Source organism: Leopardus geoffroyi, chromosome A3 (assembly GCF_018350155.1).
Source record: "Leopardus geoffroyi isolate Oge1 chromosome A3, O.geoffroyi_Oge1_pat1.0, whole genome shotgun sequence".
NCBI classification, from domain to species: Eukaryota; Metazoa; Chordata; class Mammalia; order Carnivora; family Felidae; genus Leopardus; species Leopardus geoffroyi.
The window spans coordinates 138,437,453-138,451,423 of NC_059336.1; the positions used below are offsets into that span (position 1 = coordinate 138,437,453).

General features: G+C 52.8%; 1 protein-coding gene across 3 annotated transcripts in view; it reads left to right on the forward strand.

The window, feature by feature from the left end:
- EIPR1 (EARP complex and GARP complex interacting protein 1) overlaps window positions 1-13,971 on the forward strand; it is a 123,921-nt gene that overhangs the window by 8,356 nt on the left and 101,594 nt on the right. Inside the window, exon 2 of one of the 3 annotated variants that reach the window (XM_045447863.1) lies at window positions 5,033-5,116. The exons of the other annotated variants lie outside the window; for them this stretch is intronic. Coding sequence (XP_045303819.1) covers window positions 5,033-5,116 — 84 coding nt within the window. The remainder of the gene's footprint in view (window positions 1-5,032; window positions 5,117-13,971) is intronic. 3 annotated transcript variants of the gene reach the window in all.

Genomic DNA, 13,971 nt, shown 5'->3' on the forward strand with positions numbered 1-13,971 from the left:
TGCTGCGGGAAGGCGGGGTGCCCCTCCTGTGGTGAGGCAGGCAGGGGGCGCCCCTTCTCCCCGGCAGGCGGGCAGGGGCAGGTGGGCAGGGGCGGCGTCTCCAGGAGGCCAGCCGATGGTTTCCGTGTGGCCTCAAGCGTGAGTCGAGTTTGCTGAAGGAGGGGGCCGGGCTGCACCGGGGCCTGGAGCCGAGCCGGCAGGGCAAAGCAGGGTGGGCGCGGGGCGGGCGGCAGCCCCTGGCGGAGCCGAGAGGCCGGCCTTCGCACGTACGGGGGCGAGCGTGTGAGTGAGCGTGCGCGTGACTGTGCGCTGCGGCCCCGTGGTCCCCAGGGGCCGTGTCGTCGCCACAGTTATCTGGTAGCTCGTGAGGCGCGCTGCTTCTCGTGGCCCGGGGGCCCGCCGGGGCGATCCGGGCGCAGGAGACGAGAAGTGGGTGTTCAGCACTGAGCGAGACGTTGGGGCCTTGCTTTCTTTTATGTGTGGAAGGCGGTCTGCCGTGGAGACGCGTGCCCAGTCACCTCTAGCTTCCTGGTCTGTCACCCCCCTGACCTGGGGGCCACTCTTGGGAAAGAGGCCTTTTCTGGGGCGGGGAGACTGCTCAGGGTAGAGGAGTAAACCCGCCCTGGGTCCCCCCTCTTAGAGCAAAGTCCTGCTCTGCCGCTGGCCTTCAGGGGTGGCCCTGCGCTTACCTGGGGGTGGCTCTTCTTGGCGGGGGGTTTACCCAGAGTGAGCGTTTGCTTGCTCAGACTAGTGAGAAGAGGAAGACAGTTCTGAATTTCCCAGGGGGGGTTTATGTACTCAGGGAGTCCTGGAAGGTCGTGAGGTTTGTGGTTCCCGTAACGCGGAGGGGCTTTCCTGACCCTTCCGACGCCCCTTCCCCAGCCCTTCTCGGCGTCTCTGGTTGCCTCGTCCGGGGTTGGCTCCCTCAGCGGTCAGGCAGATGGAGAGAAGGCCGCGTGAGGAAAGGGCTGTGGCCTTGCTTTTGAGAACAGGGTGACCCAGGCTCCAACTTCAGTCCCATAGATAAATCTCTTACCTGTGTGGCCGGGTCCCTGAGTCCCCGTAACAGAGAGAAACAGAGTCAAGTGTGGGAGTGCGTGTCGTGCTTCCTCTAGGAGCTTTGTGACCATGACTAAGTCCCGTAACCTCTCCGGTCCTCGGTGTCTTTATCTCCCGAGTAGGAGTTACGTTATCCATCTTGACTTTGGGTCTACTTCATTGAATTATGAAGGTGAATCAGGCTACGATATGTGCAGATGTGTTGTGACCTTTTATACCCTAAAATCTGATCTTCTCATAACAAGGTCATTAGAGCACCTCAGAAGCATCATTAACGACTAGCCTCGGAAGGTCATTTCATCACTCACTTCATCAAAGGACCGGAATTACGGACACATACACATCTGTCACCCGAATGGCTGGAGCTATGTTATGATCATAATTTTACCCAGTAATGGAATGGAAGGATCTTAGATGAACTGTTTTTGAGATTTCGCCGTAATTTTTAAAGATTCGGTTCAGACTTTTTTTTTTTTTTTAACAAGAATAATTCGGCCCTTCAGTTTTTTAAAAAAGCAGCGTCTTATTGTGGGTGACAGAATGCGTAGTGTCAGATTTGTAGTGCTTTTCCAAAACTGTGGCAAAGCAGATGATCTCATGGACTTTACTTTTTTGCGTGTTTCCCATGGTCTCTGCGCAGGTGTGCGGGTCTGGGGCCCGAACTGCTGGGGCACGAGGCCGACCGCGTGCTGGCTCACCACGGGCACCCAGCAGCCTCCGTGGCCGCGGACTGCCCTGTTTTCCAGGCCAGCAGCCTGAGACAGCTTCCTTCCTTCTGGCTTTCTTCTCCTCTAAGGTGGTGGCATTTGACCCTGCCTTCCACCTGAAGTTGAGCGCGTGGGTGTGCTCTGGTGAGTGTTACTTTGCTCCCGTGCGGTGTGTGCCTGTGGCTGTGTCACATGGTCGTTTCCCACCTGCTCTGTCCGAGCTCGTCTCGCCCTGCAAGTCTGTGCCCTGAGGGCAGGGCCGATGTCCTGCCCTCTGTGGGACCTTCCACGACAGCTGCCACTCACAAATGTCATGTAGTCAACCGGTGATTACCAACTCGAAGCATAGACGAGTGTCTTAATGGAAAATAATCGTTTCCTTTCAGCTGGGTCCGCTTCTGGGTCCTGTTTTGGGGGATCTTCAGGCTTTTTCTCTCTGGGGTGATGACATGTACCTCCGTTTGAGATGTAGCGTTCTTGTCTGAAGCTGGACCCAGGTCTGCGTCCCCTCTGTTGAGTCAGGGTTCTGCCTTCGGAGAAGGTGCGGTTTTGTCTCTCCGTGATGGCGTGGACGCTTCCTCACGAGAATCCTTTTCCTCTGCGTGGTGTTTAAATTAGCTAGGATTTGGAGGGTCTGAATTTGCTGATGTTATGTGCAGAATTTACTTGCATGTACATTTTTGGCAGAAGGTATATAGATTCACAAAGAGTTCATCAGTTTTGCACAGAGATCTGTGTAAGACTCCAAAAATTGTCCGGTCCGGTTTTGCTGAAGAAGTTGTAGGCATATTGGCCAGAATAGACTTTTCCCTCCGGATGTCTAATAATGTGAATGCTGCTTTGCACATGTATTTTCTTGGTGTTACTGGAATGTGTTTTGGTAGTTGATATTTTTGTGCCAGGAAGCCTTTGTGAGGAGGGGTGGGGACAGAGGTGCTACGGAGCATGACGTGAAATTGTCACCAAGCCTTTTGGTGACCGATACTCAGAGACCAAATCAAAACCAGACCGACTGGGTGGTCAGGACAGTGGTTTCCGTGTTTCTCTTACCTCGTTTTAAAAAGAATGAATCAAGAAATTCAGGGATTAGATGTGACAGAGGAGGGAGTGGGGCGTCACGTCTGTTTCTAGCCGCGTGTGGACGGTGGCCCAGGTAGTGAACCGTGTGTGGCCCACGTACTGAATCAGTTTCCTGTTGCTGCCGTAACGAGTCAGCACCAGCTCAATGGTTCAGAGGAACAGCTCTTTCTGCCTTATGGCTCAGGGGCCCAACAGGGGCCTCACTGGGCTAAAATCAAGGCCTTGGTATGGCTGCACTGCTTCCTGGAGGCTCGGGAGAGTCTGTGACCTTGCTTCTTCCAGCTTCTGGAGGCTCCTGTGCTCCCTGCTCCGTGGGCTCCTTCCATCCCCAGAGCCTGCAGCGGCTGCTGCCCACGTGCTCCCAGCCGTCTGCAGCCCTTGCAGGCTTCCTGTGGCCCTCGTGCCGCCACCTCTCCGGTTCTCTCTTCTGTGACGCATCCGTCTGACGACATCCAGGGAGGGCTTTCTGCTCGTAAGGACCCGTGTGACTAGGTGATTCAGGATAACCTCCATCTCAAGATCCTTAACCTAATCGCACCCGCAAAGTCTCTCTGCACAGGTTCTGGGGATTGGGATGCGGACATTTTTGGGGCCACTATTCTGCCTCCCACCGGCATCCGAGCATGAGCTACAGGGAAACAGGGAGTTGACGTAGGCACAGTTACTAGTTGTGCTGAAAGATCTGGGTTTGAATTTGTAAGCCTGCAGTACTTGTCACAACACTAATATTTACCAGTTGTACACAGTCTTTTCCTCTCTAGGCCTCAGATTCTTCACCTGGAGTTCTTAATTTTAATTATTGAGCATATTAATCATAGGCGTTGTGGTTCCTGCTGTGGTGCACTGCCCAGATTTCTTTGTCAGAAAATCCAGCAGATTCTGGGATTGTTGGTGGCTGAGAGCAATCAGTGGGTCCTGCTCTTAGAGTTCGCCCTCAGTGGAACAGAGTCACTTTGCCCTAAGTCCCACCGAAGTCCCACCCTTCTCCAGGGACAGCCTACTGGATGGGGGTGGGGGCTGGGCAGCACAAGGGCCTGGCCATGTTGGCTCCACTCTGGGGGACTGTCCCAGCTCCAGTCTCCCTGTGGCACTGGGGTTCCTCTTTGCCTCTGCACAGTCCTGCTTCCTTCACCCTTCCATGGCGTCATCCCCGAGAATGCTCCCACAAAATCTGTGCATAAAACTTGATGCTTTAGAGCTTGTTTCCCAGAGAACCTGATCATCTGAATGCTCGACAGGCCCCTTTCTGTTGTTTGTTGTTTGGCTTTTGATCATATGATTTTGACTCATTGTATGACTAGTTATTTTTGATTCAGTGTTTGACATTGTGAGAAAAACTGTAGAAACTTTGGACGTCTGTCTTCCTCCAGAGGATTTACTGTTACTTCTGGCAGGTATCTGGCCAGCCCAGGAGCACCAGCCTGCTCAGATCACTTAAAATCCAATCGAGGACTAAGATGACCCAGATCGTAGTGTGTCCGGGTTGACCTCATTCTAGTCCACCTTCACGCCTGGCCTGATCCCCAAGGGATCCCAACCCAGAACTTTAGTGTTCCGCCGACCTCTTCCCTGTGTACTCAGTGTGTGTACCCTCAGCCCCACGAGCCTGTCACAAACTCTCCTCCACATCGGCCGCTCACCACACTTTCCAAAGTGACAGGTGCCTCTAGCTGAAAGGGGGCTGGAGGTCAGGCTTTCCTCTCTGACCTTCCCTCATTTCCAAGACCTTGGCACTCACTCATCGCTGTGCTGGCTTCCGGAGGCCTTGAAACAAGTTCGGAGTATTTCGTTTAGTTTGTACAGTTTTCCTCTGCAGGAGACGTGGTTTGAACCACCTGCTCTGCCATTGCTGGGAGCCGTTTTCTGCTGTGTTGTCAGAGGATGATTTGTTCGACCAATCTATTTCTGTTGAAAATTGCGCTTTTATTAAAAACACCATTTACATCTTTACTGCTTATTTTTTTGTGCCTGTCTACAGTTGTTTCCATATACACATCTGAGGTGGAATTGTTGTGTCACAAAACAGGCACAAGCTGAAGGCTGTCCGTACGTATTTCTAAGTTGCCTTGCAGACACTTCGCATGAATGGATGCTCCAGCGGCGGTACAGGAGGTAACTGGCTTTCTAATCTCTAACCGTTACATCTAACTTCATAAATGTGTGTGCATTTTCCTTCCCCCCTGCAGGCACGTGCTCTGACACCTCAGACTGCAGAAACAGATGCCATTCGGTTTTTGGTTGGGACGCAGTCTCTTAAATATGATAATCAGGTAACTATTTTTGACAAATGTATACATGTTAATTACTAAGCCTATTCTTAGTTTTATAACCATTTTGCTCTTGATTTTTCAAGCACCATTTGAGAAAATTAATGCCACACAAACAAAATAAAACTTGCATCGGGATTTCAATACCCAACCGAATGTAATAACTGAGCTCAATGACTTAAACTCCCGTGGCGGTACCGCTGTGGTTTAGGCTGTGGTGACGCAGGGTTCACCGGGTGAGGGGTCGAGAAGCAGGCCAGGGCACGTGGTTGGCATCCCTGCTTCCACGCGGGCCCCTGGACGGCCCCGCCGCGTGCCCACGGCATTCGTTCTGGCTGAGCCCGGATGAGGCCACGGTCCCGTTTCAGCCTCGAGCTCCGGGCTCTCACTGCCACATGCTGCAGTGAGGTGGACATGAGATGCAAGATGTGGCCCCCGCTGTTGTGGCCACTGTCGTAGAAGGAGTGTTGGATCCTCACAGGTCAGCGTTCGGTCCACCTGCGACGCTGACCGAACGGATTACCCTCGCCGGGCTTCATCATCCTCAAAAAATGGGGATCAAGCCGTCTACTTTCTGTACCTCACAGGTGTGTCCTGGATCCGTGGGAAATGCGCAAAAGGCCGTGGCACGTGGTGCCGGGTCTCCACCCAGTCACCACTGTCACACAGGGGAGGTGGCTGTAACTTGGCTGTGGGAGGGTATTTGGTGCTGGGCAGGGGGTAGGGACATAGCCGCTGTCATATTATCGACGAGGGATTTTATTATTTATTTATTTTTAAAGTTTTACTTACTTTGGAGAGAGAGAGAGAGGGAGAAACACAGTGCGAGCAGGGGAGAGGCAGAGAGAGGGGGAGACGCAGGATCTGGAAGCAGGCTCCAGGCTCCGAGCTGTCGGCACAGAACCCGACCCGGGGCTCGAACCCACAAACTGTGAGATCGTGACCTGAGCTAAAGTCGGATGCTTAACACACTGCGCCACCCAAGCGCCTCGATGAGGGATTTTGAATTGGCATAGTCATTTAAAATCATTTTCAGTCAGTGGGGCGCCTGGGTGGCGCAGTCGGTTAAGCGTCCGACTTCAGCCAGGTCACGATCTCGCGGTCCGTGAGTTCAAGCCCCGCGTCAGGCTCTGGGCTGATGGCTCGGAGCCTGGAGCCTGTTTCCGATTCTGTGTCTCCCTCTCTCTCTGCCCCTCCCCCGTTCATGCTCTGTCTCTCTCTGTCCCAAAAATAAATAAACGTTGAAAAAAAAAAAAAATAAAATAAAATCATTTTCAGTCATTGAAATCAGGCAGCTGATTGGGTGACATGTATCTAGAGCTTGACAAATTAGTGTTTATATTATTTATATATTTTTATATTTTATAATATGTTTTTGTATTTTCCAAAACACGGAAAAAGCTTTATATGCAAGGACCGTTACTGCAGTAGTGCACATAATTGTGAAACAGTTAGGAGCAATCAAAATGTGCCCGTGTGAGGGTGGATGGGGGCAGATTCACAGGATTCCACCCCGCTGAGCCTGGTTCCTCGCAGTGGAGCAGAGGTCACGCGCTGTGCTCATGAAGTCATAAACTCCTCATGAGCGTCATGATTTAAGACTCGTTAGACGGTTCAGTGAAATGTTAAAATCATACATATTGTGTGATCACTATGGTGGTAAGAAAGTAGATGATTTTTCAATAGATACAAATACCGAATCCTTCTATGAATACCTGAACCTAATGTAATGTGATGTCAGTTACACCTCAATTAGACAAGTAGTGGATAAAATACAAAACTGAATCTCTACATAGAAAAAGACCAGGGGGAAACTAGTCAAAAGGCCTCAAAATTGGAGCCACGGTTACCTTTGGGTGATCTGAGCATTTGTGAGGTAAATTGTCTTTCTGATTTTCATTTTTCTGAATGTGTGTGTGTGTGTGTTACTTTTGGAAAGTGTCAGATGCGAGTGATTTATTTACAAAAATAGCTTCCAGTGGCCATGTTGCAGGGAAAGAGGAACCTGCGTAATGACACTGCCGTCTGGGGCTGCGGTGACGGAGGGACAGACCCAGGTGGGAGTCTGAAGGCAGACTCGCGGCTTCTGTCTGCTGGTCGACTGTGCGGAATTTGTCACAGGACAGGTGTTAGAGAATTCCAGCTGGCTCTGTCTCCAGGCCACCAGGCATCTTTTCTCACCTACTTGCTTTTTAGTTCTGCTCTATTCCGAGGCTGTCCCATTAACCTTTTTGGTGGAGTTATCAGCTTTTTAACTTTATGAGAATAGGGGACACTTTATTATTATCTAATGAGGGATGCTTCCATTAAAAGCTAAATGAGTTAAAAACCAATGAGGCAATGAAGGCATTCATAAGTTACGGGAATAGGTTACATTATACCTGGTTTTCTCAGCCAAAATTATACGCCATTTGGTTATGACACCAAGAAGGGATCAGCCCCAAGTGACATGAAGTACTTTAATCTTAAATCCTTTTTTGGAGCCAAGTCACGTTGGGGTTGGGCCCCAGCACGTGCATCTCTGGCAGGCTCTGGGACCACCTCTTGGGGAGCACTGTCCGGTGAGTTGTGAGTCCCCGGGGTTGGCAGGTGAGACTGGCATCGTGGGACAAACGTCGTTTGTAGCTTTGCGTGTCCTCTGGTATTAGGGTAGTTTCTTGCACACACAGTCCTGGTTCCGGAATACAGGCATCAGTCCTTGGACCTGGGGAAAGAAACCTTTTTGTACTGAATGACTTTGGTCCTTAATAATTAGTCCCAGAGAGACCTAGCTCTCCAGTGGTAGGCACAGAAAAATTGTATATTTAACTTATATTTTATGGCATCGAGGATGTAGTTCTTTGGAACCCTTTTCCGAATCGCTGGTTTACGATGGCTCCTTGGGTGCTGTCTTGCAGAAACATGTGTCACCTGCTGTCCCCCTCCTTTCAGGACTTCGTAGCCAAGCTGCTAGGGAAGGCTGCAGCCTCTGGCTTCAGTTGGTCTGGTAGCCACGGCTGAACGGAAGGCTGAATGAGGAGTCCGATGACGCCCTGTTCCCAGGCTTCACACGCAGTGGCATTTGGTGTGTGACTCCAAAAGATTGGGGTGACAGGCTGGTGCTTCCCTTTCTGTTTCTGGGGAAGGCGTCCGTCTGCACTCCTTCGTTCAACAAATGCTGACTTTGTATGTTAATGAGCCCCCCCCCCCACCATGTTGTGTGTCAGATGCACAAGTGAGCTAACAGACCTGTGCTTGCAGCTGAGCTTCCACTGGGATGGGGAACGTGGCCCGTGGTCCTGGGAGAGAGCAGGACGCGGGGTCCCTTCCCCGTGGCACTGCAGCCTCCCCCACGGGAAGGCGCCTGAGCCAAGGCTGGCGGCCTGAGGGTGTGCTGTGCTGTGTCACTGGCCCTGGCTGCAGGCTCCTTCCCCGGGCTGGACCCGCCCCCGCCCCCGCATGCGCGCCGGGCTTCCTCCCACGCGTGGCACGCCTGTTCCTCTTCTGCGCCGCGTGTGTTTCTCTTGTGTGTGACGTGCACGGTTCCTTGCACGCGCCACATGCTTCCTCCACGTGGGATGTGTTCCCTGGGGCCGCGGCCAGCTGCGGGGGGGGGGGGGGGGTGGATCCCCGGACACGCACAGCAGTCTGGGAGCTCGGTGGCTCCGGCGTCCCCCACGTCCCTGGCGGGCACGGTTTTCCAGCGCGTCGGAAGGGATGAGCAGTTGCCCCTATACACCCCAGCCTCCGGCAGCCGGTCCCCAGGCTTATTTCCTGACGGAGGGTGACCCGAGCTCTGCGTGCTTCCCGGAGAGTGAGGATGGGGATTCCCCACCTGGTGGCTCCGCATTGAACCGCACGATCAGTCAGTTCGCGGCCGCCTTCTGTGGGGTGTTGCGTGGCACCGGCCAAGCGCTGGCACGGGGGGCGCTCAGGTGGGTTCTTTCCCCTCCCCCAGGAGCTCCCCGTGGACCAAGCGTCTGAAGGGTACACGCTTCCAGCGTGGGGACGTGGGAGAGCCGGGCAGGCCGCGTCAGGGCGACTCCCACACCTGCCGCCGCAGGGGACAGGTGTTGTTGACCCCGTGCCTGAACAGACCTGGCGCTGGCCCTTGGCAGTTGTGTGGTCTTTCCCGGGGGCCGAGCCGGACTGTGGCCGAGGCAGAGCTGCGGTCGGTCCTCCCTCCTCCGCGCTTCCGCAGGAGCCTCCGCTGTCCCCTGGGGCCAGCAGGGGTGCGCGCCCTCGGGGCTCCCTGTAGCCTCCCTGCAGACACCCACACTGCAGCGCAGGCCGCAGGCCGGGGCTGTGAGTGTCCTCAGGTCAGGCCGCTCCGCCCACGCCCGGGCTGGGGGTCCCTGGCCTGTGTGTGGCGCTGCTCCCCACTCCTGCTTACTGGCTGGTGAGGGTTAATGGCCCCTGGCTTCGCCTCGGGCCATCAGCTCCTGGGGGAGGGGGGGGTCATTAGTTCCCTAGAAAGTGCCAGTCTCGAGTCAGTCCTACTTAATTCAGCTGTGCCATTTTCTGAAAACCTTGGGAGCTGTCACAGTTGCTGGCCTTCTTTGTCAGGTGAGCTGCTTTGCTTTCTGTCCTTAGCTTTGCACGGGGCTGGGTGCTGGGAGCAGGATGGGCCGGTCTGGGGCTCTCCTTCAGGGGGCAGGGGGGTGTTCCTTCTCTGGGAGGCCGTGTGCCCTGTGCTGTCCAGTGGGGAAGTCTAGGCAGACTCCCAACAAGGGGTTTCAGACCCAAGGGGTTTGTTTTGTGCTGTGCTTTGCCCAAAGACTTTCTTTGCATGTTGCTAGCTTCCCATTTCTTACGTGGCTGGGGGACGAGCGCCAGGGTGACAGAGGACCCAGACCTGTCCTCCCTCAGCATGGTCAGTGGAAAGGCTGATCCCTGAAGGGGAGGTCGGGGGTGGGGGGGGAGGTGGTGGTGGACCACTCAGTGGCTGCTTTCCCTGGATAGACCTTTTCCGTTTTAACTTTCGTTTTGAATTTGTAAACCCCATTGTTCTGTATTTGTATTTTGATTAAGGATAGCTTTGTTTGTGAGCCCCATCTGGCTGCAGGCTCTGTCTTTGGCTACCCTCAGAATGGCCTGGGCATTGGTTAGAAATTGAGACTCTCAGCCCCACCCCAGACTAACTGAAACCTGAATACCTCCCCCTCCCCTCTTCTTCCACCCTCCTCTCCCCACCCCCTCTCCCCAGTACTGATTACACCTCAGATTTTCTGTTTTATTTATTTATTTATTTATGTATTTATTTATGGTTTATTCATTTATTTTTCAGAGAGAGAGAGGGCAAGCGAGTGCACATGAGCAGAGGAGGGGCAGAGAGAGAGAGAGAGAGAGAGAGAGAGAGAGAGAGAATCCCAAGCAGGTTCTGCACTGTGAGCACACAGCCCAACATGGGGCTCGATCCCACAAACTGTGAGATCGTGATCTGGATTGAAACCAAGAGTCAGACACTCAACTGACTGAGCCACCCAGGCGCCCCCGGAATTTCTTTTTAAAAGATAGAGTTCTACTTTATGTATTTTTATTTTTTATTAAAATTTTTTTTTTTAATGTTTATTGATTTTTGAAAGACAGAGAGAGACAGAATACAAGCAGGGGTGGGCGGAGAGAGAGGGAGGCACAGAATCTGAAGCAGGCTCCAGGCTCCAAGACGTGAGCACAGAGCCCGATGCGGGGCTTGAACTCACGAACTGTGAGAGCATGACCTGAGCTGAAGTCGGACGCTCAACTGACTGAGCCACCCAGGTGCCCCTACTTTATGGCTTTTTAGTTTTGAATTTATACGTAAAAGTGTGCTAATAAAGAGACAGTTAGCTGGTAGTATTCCTGTGAGCTGTTAGGTTCTAGCTGTTTCCCACCCCTGCAGCAGATGCTGCGGAGGACGTCCACCTTGTCCAGTTGCTGTGGGCTGAGTGTGTGTCTCCCCCCAGGTTTGTAGGTTGTACCCTAACCTGCACGGTCCAGGCGTGAGGAGGCGGGGCCTCTGGAAGGTGCTCAGGTTATCACAGTGGAGTCATCATGAACGGGATTGACCCACAGTGCTTCCTTACCCTGCCCGCCACGTGAGGGCACGGCAAGAGGATGGCCTCAATGATCCAGGAAGAGGGTCTCAGCAGACCTGACCTTGCTGGTGCCCTGGTCTCAGGCTTTCAGCCCCGAGAGCCGTGAAAAGTACATTCCTCGTTTGTAAGCCACCCAGTCTGTGCTCTGTGTTCTAGCGGCCCGAATGGACTAAGACATGGCTTGTACGAGAAACGCCCTCCCTGGGCACCAAGAGGTGTGGAATGTGGGGTCTTTTTTTTCCCTCCTGGGCTGCCAGGCATACTTTGGGCTTCACGGACAGAGGATCTTCACGTGCTGGGGCTTCTTTGCTTCAGGAAGGGGAGTCAGCACAGACAGGTAACTGGCAGCCATATGGGCACAGGAGCGTGTGTGATAACAACTTCCACTTAATCATTTAAAGTCATGGGGCGCCTGGGTGGCGCAGTCGGTTAAGCGTCCGACTTCAGCCAGGTCACGATCTCGCGGTCCGTGAGTTCGAGCCCCGCGTCGGGCTCTGGGCTGATGGCTCAGAGCCTGGAGCCTGTTTCCGATTCTGTGTCTCCCTCTCTCTCTGCCCCTCCCCCGGTCATGCTCTGTCTCTCTCTGTCCCAAAAATAAATAAACGTTGAAAAAAAAAAAAAAATTTTAAAGTCTTAGCTAAGGGATCCACAAATGTTTCAGTCCAAACAAAGAGTTCTTAGCAATCCAGCTTCCTAAATATACTTACGCTGCAGCAAGAACCCAGAACAAGTCAGTGACCTGCCCCAGAGTAAAACGGCCAGAAGTGGCTGAGTCACAACTGGAACACGGGCCTCCTGGTCGGACCCCTTTGCATTCAGTATTTCACCCTGAAGACAGACGGACTGCGGCAGAGGAAGCGGAGTTTGCAGGGCTTCTCGAGCCCGGAGCGAGGAAAGCTGGTGGTGTGAGACCCGAATCCAGGTCCTGGCCCCTGCGGCGTTCCAAGCAGCCTGTTGACGACAGCGTGGCCGGGACCCATCCCGGTGAGGCCGTGGCGTGAAGTCCCCCGTGGGCGGGCGAGCTGAGTCTTTTATCACGGTGGTTCGGCTCACCCCTGGGGAGGGCTGCGGCCAGGGGCAGGGAGACGTGCCCCGGGGAAGCCGCTGGATCCTCAACTTTCCCTAAGGGGAGCTTTCCATTTTCTAGTTGTGATTTTATCCATATTTTTAATTCTTCTTCTTCTTCTTCTTCTTCTTCTTCTTCTTCTTCTTCTTCTTCTTCTTCTTCTTCTTTTAAATTTGTAAGAGTTTGTTTACCTTCAGTTCAATCAGAGAGGTGAAATGGAGAGACAGTGCCCTGGCTTGGAGTCACGTGCTCGGACAGACACCGTGATCTTCTAGGAAAGTGATGGAGGATTAGCATCATCTTTATGGGCTTTCTAATCAATTTTATAACTCTCATGCCTGACTTTTTGTAGAGAGTCATCTGTGCCCTTAGCCCTACTAGTAAATCCAACTTTAAAAAATTTAACAATGGTAATTCAAAATATATGAGTGTGGTCTTTATTATTAGCCATTAAAACATTTTGAAAACTCATGAAGATTTTAAAGTAGCATTTTACTCCCCAGACAGCCACGTGTCTGCCTGACCTTCGTATCCAATTATTAATCGGTCTTTCTTTTGTGCTCCGATAATCTTTTGCACTCACTAATTATAGTGTTTTCTTCACCGTAATTTTTTGTAACTGGCCCATAAGTGCTTATGTCTCTTCGACAGAATGTTTCTTTCTAAGTCCAGTAGTGTAAGCTGGCTAGAGGGTGGTGCCCTGAGAATAAACCGTTTAAGGTATAGTCAGTCTCCTTCTCTGACATCGGGGGCTCGTCCTTGCTCGCCTGCTGCAGTGCAGAGCCCTGGGGAGGGCGTGGCACTCTAAGCACCCTGGATAGAATGGGGGTTCAGAGCCATGGTCTGGAATCCTGTTTCTAACTGGATGTGACACACTACTTCAAGACCTGGGTTTCTTCGCCTGTAGATGGTGGCTAATAATCATGTACGGCTCTTTTAAGGATCCTGTAGAAAGAGCACAGTGCCGGGTGCATTGTACGTATTAGCCATTACTACTTTACTTGTGTACGGGGGTGATGTCTCAAGTGTTCTTTCTGAACATATCCAGATTAAAACATTCCGTGAAGATGTATCCTTTGGGCCTGCCTGTGAACCCACGATAAATGAGGATACGTGGAAGGGTCTTAGGACCATCGAGCTTGAAGATGAAGGTGAAGGGCTGTAGTATTACGGCGTGTCAGATCGGGAGAGATGGGCTCGTGCCTCCTGCCTGCTGCGTCCGTGTGGCCGGAAGTGCAGAAAGGAGCCTGGAGCCAACTTTGCTCAAGCGTTGGAGCCCGTGGACAGCATGTGCCTCGCGTCCGCACCGGGAGAAAAGAGCATTCCGGAGAGCTGTCGGGAGGGAAGACCCTTCCCCAGATGAGAAGGACCTGTAGCAGCGGGTGAGGTGGCCTGGGCAGGAGAGCCGGGCGGCCACAAGTGCTGGGCAGAAGGGGAGAAGGCCAGCACACGGGGCGCCGGGAGCCGGCGTGGGGCGGATGCGTGGGCTTTCTTGGGGGGGGGGAGGGGTCAGCTGAGCCAGCAAACGGGAATTCTGAAGCCAGAGCTCTGGTGGTGTCACTGCAAGGGGCTCCTGGCGCTTTAGTGCACGGCAGAGGGATTGATTAGAGAACAGGAAATAGTGCAGGTGCGTGCGTTCATTCATGTTTCAGTGTTAATGGAGAAAAAAAATTCCCGTTCACCCTAACAACACAAAAATTATTCCTGATTTTGTATATTGCGTTTTAGTCTGTGTT